Source organism: Belonocnema kinseyi, chromosome 3 (genome assembly GCF_010883055.1).
Source record: "Belonocnema kinseyi isolate 2016_QV_RU_SX_M_011 chromosome 3, B_treatae_v1, whole genome shotgun sequence".
NCBI lineage: Eukaryota > Metazoa > Arthropoda > Insecta > Hymenoptera > Cynipidae > Belonocnema > Belonocnema kinseyi.
The window spans coordinates 62,937,767-62,948,668 of record NC_046659.1 but is presented as its reverse complement, the minus strand read 5'-3'; the positions used below and the strand labels follow the sequence as shown (position 1 = coordinate 62,948,668).

Below are 10,902 nucleotides of genomic sequence, written 5' to 3'. Positions count from 1 at the left end.
GTATAATTCATTTTTCCCAGTGAAGAGAGGCAAAAATTTGAGCATTATGAGGGGAGAGAATACAGTTTTAAAGGATTATAATTTGAAAAAAAATCGAAGTACCATGAAAGGAAACTCACAATAATCATAATAGGTAACAGGATCATCGTTATTTTCATTTGTATCTGATCAATATTAAAACATTGAAACGTAGATTGTTTCGCTTTTAAAATTATGTATACCTTCATGTATTCAAATTTAGAGTTCACATTTTGAAGCAACAGGAACGTTTCTTGGATTGTTCTTAAATGAGAAAAATTAAATTTTTCAATGATTCGAAAAATCTTAGAATTTCTGTTAGGGTTAGATTTACAAAATAATAATAAATAATCAGTGTGAAATGTATGCGATTTATTACAGTTTTTTACTTTTGAATTTCTTCAACAGTAGAAAAAGACAATTGAATTTTTCAGAGAAAAAATACAAATTTTATCTACTTTAAAAATTTGCTGAATTCTTGACTTGTTTTAGAAAAGTTATTATATTTTAATAATATATTTAAATAATACAGCTATATTTTCTTGGAAGACGAAATCTAGCTAAGCGTTTAGCTGGGACAGCCAAACCATTTTTTTTCTGTAAATAACAATAAAATGATAAAACTATTTTTTCGGACATTGGCAGAATAAGCCATCTTTTCCTACCCATGTAGCGGCAGTAAAATCGCACCTTATTATACGGCGATGAGTGGCATTTTTTAACTATGTTAAACTATAAAATGGATTTTGAACTTATACCGTTGCCCCATTCACATGCGTACGCGGTACTATCAAGCGCCATTTTGCAGATAGAAGAGCGATTATTCTGCCTATTTAAGATAAGCTATCGTATGCATCCTCGTATAAAGTTCAACTTTACAGCCTAGGTGCATAATCTACTATTAAATCCAAATATCCTGATATATATGACATAAGAATTAGGGCCTTTATAAGGGGTGCTGGGGGGGGGGGCGTAAACCTCAAGTGTTTTGCCAATGTTAAAGTTACATACTAACATACTATAGAAAAATTATAACTTAGGGGGGGGGGGAGGGTATATTAGAATTCTCAGGAAAAAGCGTTACGTACTGTTTGAACGGTCCCTTTCAAATAATCAGAACGTGGTCAAGTATGAATGCTGGTTTCGCGTTAGAAAAGCTCCCAGCTGTGGGCACTGGGTGAGGAACCCCATCGCCTAAACACGACAAAACCAGCACTAATTTCACAAACGAATAAACGCAGCCCTTGTCGATTGGGGCGATTAAGTGAACCGATACAAATATGTTACATATCCAGGATGGTTAGGGTGAAACTGAGGCTGCGTAAGGGTAGAGTAGTTACTAGAGGTAAAGGAAAGGCGCGTAGAACGATGAGAACGGCAGCTAAGAAGAGAGGATGTTAGTGGAACGCGATAGCACATGGGGTAATGCCGATACACCCCCACGTTACCGGCGTATCTGATCGAGATGAGTCGATGAATCAGCTGTAGACAATCTACTTCTCTGAATTTTCCCTTAAAATAGGATGCAATTCGACGCGATTTAGAAAACGAACTTGGTCGCAACACCACTATCCATCTCATTTTAATCTCCGTGACGAAATAGTTGATTTTCCGAAATCTGAGATTTTATTACAGATTTTTTTCTATAGAGGGTTCCAATTCAAAATTCGAATTCAAAATTGAAGAAGGAAGTGAAATTTATATATAATAAATTGAGTAGCGCTTAAAATTTTTGGTTGAGACATTTCGAATTGTGCAGTTTTAATCAAAATAACAATTTCAAAGAAATCCAGCTTCTAATTGAAAGTACACTGAGACGAATATTTTAATATCGAGGTCTTTAAAATCACATACGTATTTAAGACATAATATTCTTAAAATCTAATTAATACAGAATATATCAGTAAAACACAAAATGAAAAATTACCCATTTTTCAATTTTTGTAAACTTTGAAAAAATTATTTTGCCATAAAATATTTGGAAAACTTTTAGCGCAAGAATTAACAGATGGTTTTAAAAGAAATTTGTTTAAGAATACGAGATACGAAAAACTAATAGAGCTATTCAATTCAGCTAAAAAAAAGAAGCAAACAATTTTCTAATGCATGAAAACACGTAATTTTTTCCGAAGAATCGCATTGCGCTATTCATTTTTTTCGTTTCTCGCATAGTTAACGAATTGCTTGAATACAAATAGTTTAGACACCTTAAAAGAAATTTTACTACAATATGCACTGTGGCATCCTGCAGTTGTGCAATAATTTAAAATTGGCAGTCTCAATGTCTAAGCAATTTCATATTCTATATGGAAAAAATTGAAGCTGTCTGTCGATAACAGCAAATTACTTCACTCATTGACAAAGCATAACTGTAATCAATAATTGTACTTTTATTCGAGAGTTTGACACTTTATAATCATTTTACTAAATTTATAGAAATTTTATCCGCATATAAATTGAGAAACAATTTGTGTGAAGGTTCCGACAATCATGGCAAATAAATTTTAAAGCTAAGGTAAACCGACTAAAGATATTTACCAGAACCTAACTTACATAAACACAATTTTCAAATATTGAATTGTAATTTTTGGTACAAAGACCGTTATAATAAGTGGCCAGCACATTATTTTATTGATTAGAACAAAAAATACATGATTAATTTTGTATTTAATTAATATAAATTCATATTTTTGAAGCTAGTCAGATCGCCCATTAGTGGGACAAAAATGTTGAGGTATATCCTTAAGTGGGACACAAGAAGCCAATACTGTGACAAGGAAAACCCAATGGCGTTTAGCAAAACAAAATGATATAATTTACTTACAATTATAGAATAAATTAAGATAGAAGAATATATTATTATAAATCATAAGACATTTATTTTCCTTTATTTTTTAATAAAATCCAAATCTCCATGTTATCATTTTGCATAAAACATAACTTTTTATTTTTCATTTTTTGAATAACCTATAACTATAAATCAAGTTAATCTCAATCTAATACTTCAATTTTCTAACAAACTGTTGAATTTTAAAATAAAAAGACTAATTTTCTACAAAAAAGATGAATTGTCATTAAACAATGGAATAGTTTATATTCCAACCAAAAAATGTTTGAATTATAAATTAAAAATAGTCTAATTCATTAAAAAAATGAATTTTCTCCTACGTAGTTCGACTTGTGAGGAAACAAGATAAAACTTCTATCAAAAAAGATGAACTTTCATCCACGAACGATTTTTTATTAAAAAAAATATATTTCAAACAAATTCTTAAATTTTCTACCAAAATAATATAGTTTGCAGATTCAAAAATATGAATTTTTAACCAAAAAGTTGATTTGCAACCAAATACACTTATTTTCTACAAAATTCTTGAATTTTTGAGCCGAAACCCAGAATTTTCTACAAAAAAGTTATTCTTAAACGCATTAAAAATTTGCAAAAACATTACTTATTCTATTAGTGTAGAAAATTTCATTACTACAAGGCTATAAAAGTTATGCGAAAAGTTTTGAAGTACAAAAAATGGCGAATTTTGCAGCGGTTCAATCACAAATTTTGAGGAGTAATTTGTATTATTTGTTACCAAATTCATAACTTGTCAAAACAAAAAATAAATGGTGATAATAAGTTCATAAGAACTTTATAAATGGTAGAAAATTGTTACTTTTATGATTTATGTGAGAATATAAAAGATACTGAACGATATTTATTATTGTCTCAGTATTGGACACACTTTTTACGTTGTCACAGTAATGGTCGGTGTACCATACTTACTTGTGCGGAAATTCAGATTGCTCGCGTAAAGAAGTTTTGATAAAACATCAGTCAAGCACACCTTCAATACAATTTTCAATACAATACATACATTTCAAATGAAAAGCCTTACTTAAAGTCATTTTCACTTCATAATCAGATAACTTCACTTCGTTGAGTACTGAGGGGAAAACATTTGCACCAAATGTAAGTAACTAAATGTTATTTTTGTAATATCTTCGTAATAAATAATAATAATAATTATTATCAATTTATTAGTTCAACAAACAGTTCTTCAGAAAGAAAAACTTATTTCAAAAAACGCTTGTATATTGCCGAAATCATTTTTGACTAAGATATTAACAAAATAAGGATTATTCCCATGCATTTGGTGTATTATTTACCACCTCAGCATGCGACGAAGTGTAGGTGGTAATTAAAGGAAAATACCTAGTAGTTGAAGAATTTGGAATGGAAAACGCTCCCAATAGTCAAATTCAAATATCAAGAATGAATGAAAATTGATAAAATGGCGACAGTTTTTCTTAAAATATTATAACTTTTTTTTTAAAGCCCAGCAAGTTTTCTCATTGATTTTTTGTAAGCAAGAAGAAACGCAAGATAGAGAAAAGTTTCGACTTTTTTATTAAGAATTCTTAAGAGGAAAATCCTACTTTCTTATCTTGTCTTGTTCTTGGAATAATTGCAAATTTTTCATAGAAATACATTTTTTATTTTCTACAAGTCCTGGACCTAGACTACTAGGTTTGAAATCAATTCGCGCGTCGAAGTCAAAGAAATAAAAGTTGCCAAGGTTATCACTTTTTAATTGACAAATTTGGGTTATTTAAAATATAGGTTTAAAATTGTACGTTGTCAATCTTGATACGTTCTGAAGTGAAATTTTTTAAGTATCAATCACCTTCAAAATTGCACGTTTTGATACTATATATTGTTGTAAATTTTGGGATTTAAAAATTTAACATTTTTTGAAACATATCTTTCTACAATAAGAATATTTATAACTAGGCATATTTAATGTTGAATTATATTTCAGCAAAAAAATTTCCGCATTAACTTTCGAAATTTTGGTTACATAATAGTATTTTTACGTAGGTTAATATTTAATTAGCTTTCTCCTAAGATAATTCTTCATCTATTAATAGTGATTTTCGATTTTAAATTTCGCTAATCAGTTATTAAATTTAATGAATGATTATATTTAGTGCAAAATAAAAATGTATTTGCTGTACTAAAATGACATAGATTCCTTTATCATTTTGATTTGCAGAAAGATGCCTCTATTCAAGAAACCTAGACGGACTAGAAGTGGAAGTCCCGAATTGTTATCATTAACACCGCTTTCCCAGGAATCACAGGACGGTATAGAGGAAGGAGGGTCTCAAAATGATAAAAGTAGCCAAAAAATCGACAGGTGAGTGGAAATTATCTGCAATTCATTATATGCTTTAGTGTATCCCTTCAGCTGCTGGCGGTACCGTTTTTATTTCTTTTAAATTACTTAAATCAGTTAAGTTTTAATTATTTTGTTAAATTATTAGTTGGAATGGAAGCTTCTGATGTGTCCCCTAAGGGTTTACATTTTTCTTACGCCTTCTACTTTATTCCTTTACACACCCCCTACACACTTACTTGGTGGTGGAAGGGGGATCTACAGTTTAAGGTGGGTTCCGAACCACCAAGGGAAACAGCTTTAAGTACTTAGAGAAAACCTTTTTCTCTAGAGGTACCAGTCCCACGACCGGTAGTGTGTTGCTAGTGTGTTCACCGCATTGGCCGCCGAGGCTCTTCCAAAGTGCGAGGCGGGAATCGAACCCGCAAGCCGACGGATTGGGTCCAAAGCCTACGCTTTAGCCCCCACGACCATCGTCCCACTTAAAAATGTAGGCAGCGAGAATCGAGCTCGCAACCTTCCAGCTACAAACCCAACGCGCTACCGATTGAGCTACTCCAAGAGTTTAAATTATTAGTTATACAATTAATTAGTTCAATTAGCAAATTAGTAAAGTAATATAGCTGAAACATCTAAAAGAATTTGGAAATGCGTGACAGAAAAAAAATGGCAGTTGAAGTGTTTTACTTTATTGAGCGTCAATTCGCTACACATTACTAATGTAGAAATCATAATCACTTAATTATTTACGTAGAAATAATAGTTGAAAATTAGAGAGGATTTTTCCATCATTGATTTTTTTAATTACTTAAAATAAAGCGAAAACAAATAAATTGAAATACAGTGACAAAAGTTATTAGGTCTTTTTTATTATGCAATATGGATTAAATTGAAGGTAAAGTTCTTGGGAAAGTACCGCGAGTGTGTCAGGTTCAGTAATTTTTTGTAAACAAGGCTGTCTTCTTCTTGCAGATTTGAACGACCCAAATCCGCCTTTACAACTGGATTGGAAGACTCGCTAAACAATTTCTGTTTAACTTCTCAATCCTATCAGGGTGTTGATTTGTCACCAGCTATTACATCTTGCAAAAAGCTGGAGTCGCCAATATCATCAGATATTTTCGATGAAGATACAAAACCCTGCAACGATTCTACTTTCACAGATGCGCAATCTTTTCTGCTCAGAAGTGATACCACTGAGAGCGATGATTATTTGGATTCAATTTTCGTATCTCAATCGAAACTTTTGCCTAAGGGAAATATCTTTCAAGAATCAAATATTATTTCAGAAACCTCGAAAATAAACTCCGATCTTCAGACTCCACTGAAAAATTCGCCTCTAAAACAGAAGTCACCAGTTCGAGTTTCAAAAATCCAGCATCCTAAAGTAGAAAAAAATACTCCCAAGTCTTACAAAGACTGGAAGAACCTCAGTATTATCGAGCTATTAAAAAACGAAGCTTCACCTTCAGCAGACACTCCACCTGCTTTGAAATTTCCCCTTTCGATGGATGTAGACCCAATTGAATACTACTCTCCAAAACGATCTAGATCTGAATTCGAACTTTCGGGAAATTTGCACCCGAAGCAGAAAATTCCTAAGCCACTGATTGTAAACTCTTCTCCAAAAGTTTCAAAATTAATAAACCTACATCTAAAAGTGCAAGGAAACTTAGGAATCTCTTTGGAGAGAAAAGGGACAGCACAGCCATTTTATCTCATCTCCAAATTGGATGTTAACGGAGATGCGGAAAAATCTAGGCAATTTTGGATCGGAGACGAAATCGTTAAAGTTTGCGGAAGAAGAATTCGAGGCACGCCAGAAGTCGAAGCTCGAAATGCTCTCAGAAGTTGCTTCGGAGATGTAGAAATCCTTATCGCCAGAAATTCGAAATATGCATTTTGTGGAGATTTGGAAGACACCTGGCCGGAATATGTCATTACAAGAACAAGAAGTGATTCGGAAATTTGGGGTCTTAACAATCCTAGAAAGGAAAACACGGCAAACAATATTTTAACTGAAGAGAATCAGGCTCTTAATTGTAAGAAATTTTCATGTCAAATTGTCGGTGCAATAAGAAAAGGCGAAAACGTACTTCCTGCAGACACAGAAGAAGATGAATCTGAGATGTTAACAGGAATGAAGAAATTCTACATGATCCGAAAAAGAAGTTCAGACTTAACGCCCACGTTAAAAAGAATTACGAATTTGCCAGGTAATTTGTTGACTATCCAATTCGAAGAAGCGTCCTCGAAAAAACTTGGATTTAGTATTGCTGGTGGATCCGATTGCAGCAGAGGAAGTATGGGAATTTTTGTTAAAAACATTGAGCCCGAAGGTCAAGCTGCAGAGGAAGGAAAACTGCATAATGGAGACGAGATTTGGGCTGTGAATGGAATTTTCTTGGAGGGATTTACTCGAGAGAGAGCAAAGAACATTATCAAAGCGGCTAAAGTGAGAAGAATGATTCTTCACGTTGGTAGGCGAGGTGTAACTTACTAAAATTATTACCGAGACAATCAGTTAAAAACAATGTTATTTTTTCTGTGATAGTGTTAGTAAGCTATTTTCTTTCTAAAAGAATCTTGTAAAATTATTTATTTTTATTTTTTACAAATATCTTATATTTATTTAGTAATATTACAAAAGACTGATAAAACTTCCATAGTTTGAGAGACTTTATCCAGTATTATTTAATTTGTAATTTTTTCTGTAAGGAAATGTGATATTTATTATTTTTATGTAACCGACAAAACTAATTTATTTCTTATTTTGATTTATTTTGAAGTTTTTCGAGGGTGATAGGCTCCTTTATAGAACCTTTAGTTTCACGGACAAAACTTCTGTAAAGCAATTGATAATTTTTTGAAAAAAGCTGTCTACGATTCGACGACTTTCTAATCGATTTTTCGTTTATTTTATATTTTGTGATATAACTAATCTTGATCAAATTCAACGGCGATACCTATTCTGGTTCCAAATTAAATATACAATAATTATTTTGAATGAAGATTCCTTTGTATTATTCTGTAAGCCACTCCAAGCTGTAGAAACATCATACAAATTCCAGGCTTCTGACTCTTTGTTTTAACGATGCAAATATGCTGCTATTATTTTGAAGAAATGAGACTAATTCGACTGTTTTCTCAAATCGCTCTCTAATTTAACAATTTTTTCAGTTTGCCTATAAACATATTTTAAAAACTTCTTCGATAAATTGACTGATATAACATGTCCGCCATTTAAGAAACTTAAATTTCAAGAGTTTAAGGTAATTCATACTTCAAAGATTTCAAAAGATTCCGAGGGGTTTTAAAGAATTTTAACTAATTTCAGGAAATTGAACAAATATAAAAAGCTTTCAAGAAGTTTCATAGAATTTCAGATGGTTTTAAAGTCTTCAAATTTGTTTAAAAAGTTTTAAAAAGTATTACAAATTTAAAGATAATTGACGGGAGTAAAAAGCATTTAATGGCATTTGTAGTTATTTCACTAGACCTAAGCTATGTTACAGGATCTCCAAGGACTATCAAGATTGAGAAATTTCAAAGTATTTGAGATTTTTCTTTTTCTTCACAAAACTCCAAGAAATTTCAAGAGAATGAAAACATTTTAAGTGGTTTTAAAGGCTATCAAAGATATTAGAGTATTTCAAAGATTTCAATGGGTTTCAGGGCAATTCTAAAAAATTTTAAACAATTTTAAGGAATAAATGAAATGGAATGCAATTTTAAGGAGTTTTCATAAGTTTTAATGGGGCCTCGGAGGATTTCAAATTAAAAAATTTTTTAAAGGATTATAAAAACATGTTAAAGTTTTGAAGATTTAAAGAATTTATTGAAAATTTGAGCATGTTTTTCCGTAGAATACGACACTGAAGACGAAAATGTTAGAAATTTTCGCGTTTTTCAGAAAAACAGGACCACAATGTAAAAAAAAAACACATTTTTGGCTCTTCTGACTTTTTTTTATCAAACAAACTGGAATTTCCTAATTTTTTTTAAAAGGCTGAAATTGAAGCCTGATGCATGAACTATGAGCCTATGTTTTCGAAAATGACCTAATTTTTTTCTACGTTTTTGCACGGTCGCAATATGATTTATTAATTTTTCATGTAATGTTAAACATTAAATTTTGTAGATCTCCGGAAATATTGATGCTGCAAAAGAAGGAAGGTTAGTTTCAGAACCAGCGATTGAAAATACAGACTGAAATATGTTTGAAATAAAAAAACATGAATTTTATAGGAGTTTTTTGTAACTGAGTGATAGATTTTTGTGAATTTTTAACATTTTTGTAGCACTAGGTAACATGGTTTTTTATTATCAATTGATGGGACATTTCAGTACATGTTTTTCCGTAGAATACGAATCGGAAGAAAAAATATTCTATCTTTTGGCGTTTAAGAAAAACAGGTCTTGAATGTCTCCGAAAATATTTATTCTAAGTAAAAAATAAAGTCAGTTTTAGAATGAACGCCTTAAAGTACCTCAAGAAGTACCGTAGGTCCGTCCACATAGCGCTGCGACCAAAGCAAATTGAAAAATGATATACGCCATATTTTTTTGTCTTTTTTTTTGTTAATATTATGCTAAAAAATTTTTTTGTTCTTTAAGCTTCCGAGGCCGTGCCGCCACGTATGAAAAATCACTAAAAATAATTATAATGAGATGAAAGATTGGGGGAGATTTTTTTTCTTTTTTATGCTCTCTGATGACATATAATAAGTTTCCCAAAAACTACCCCTAAGTCACAACGTAAAGATGTTCGAGAACTCTAAAATAATTACTTAAAACTGTAAACATTATCTCTCTTATAATTTCCCCCCAAAACTACCCTTTCACGTAAATGTATGTAGCAGAACTTACATATACTTTTATTAAACGTGTCAAAAATAATAATATTCAGCAAACACTGATAGCGGATATTTTTTGCTCTTCTTTGCTCTTCGATAAAATATAATACGTATCCCAAAAAAATACCCCGAAGTCATGTATACCTATCCCTCGTGATGAAAAAGGTTTTAAAAGTGGTAAACCCACCTTGAACAATGTAAAGATGACTTAGACCTTTAAAGTAATTACATGAGACTTGAAAATTTCACCTCATTATAATTTTCTTGCTCTATTTATGCTCTTCGATGAAATATAATACATGCCCCGAAAAAGTACCCGGAAGTCAGAGAATTTCGCAAAGACACTACCCTTCCACGTGAATGTATTTTGCGGAACTTATATAGGTATGCAAAAAGCATTACAAAAAAATTCAAAAACACTGTTAGTGCATATTTCTTGCTCTATTTATTTAAAGATGATTTAGATATTGTTTAAAATGGTTGTCTCAATTTTAGAACATTTTTGATGATGAGAGATAGGCATGTATGACTTAAAGGGAAGTTTTTCGGGGACGTATTATATGTCATCGGAAAGAAAAAAAATAAAAAAAATATCCACTAACAGTTTTTTCCTGATATTATTATTTTTCATAATACATGTATCGAAAATTTGACTTTCGATGCTCCCGTAGCGGGTCGAAAGTTGTGTTTTCAACCCTAGACTAGAAAGTAGAAACAGGCGACTGCGAAAGTAACATTACGCCGTAACCGGTATTCAAAGTATATACAGTCTGTCAAGTTAAAGCGTGGGTGGCTTTACTCGCAGTCGGTAAGGTGTATCGACATGATTTTGGTGTCAAAATATTAAGAAGAGCTCC

The 10,902-nt window shown here is 31.7% G+C and overlaps 1 protein-coding gene across 3 annotated transcripts in view; it reads left to right on the top strand.

Annotated features, from left to right (window-relative positions):
- The window catches only part of LOC117170095 (PDZ domain-containing protein 2-like), a 209,531-nt gene extending 201,331 nt beyond the window's left edge, over positions 1–8,200 (top strand). For all 3 annotated transcript variants that reach the window (XM_033356619.1, XM_033356618.1, XM_033356620.1), the window contains 2 exons: positions 5,067–5,210; positions 6,162–8,200. In XM_033356619.1, the coding sequence (XP_033212510.1) occupies positions 5,071–5,210; positions 6,162–7,692 (1,671 nt within the window). In that variant the 5' untranslated portion in view covers positions 5,067–5,070 and the 3' untranslated portion in view covers positions 7,693–8,200. The remainder of the gene's footprint in view (positions 1–5,066; positions 5,211–6,161) is intronic.
- Positions 8,201–10,902: the final 2,702 nt, after the last annotated feature.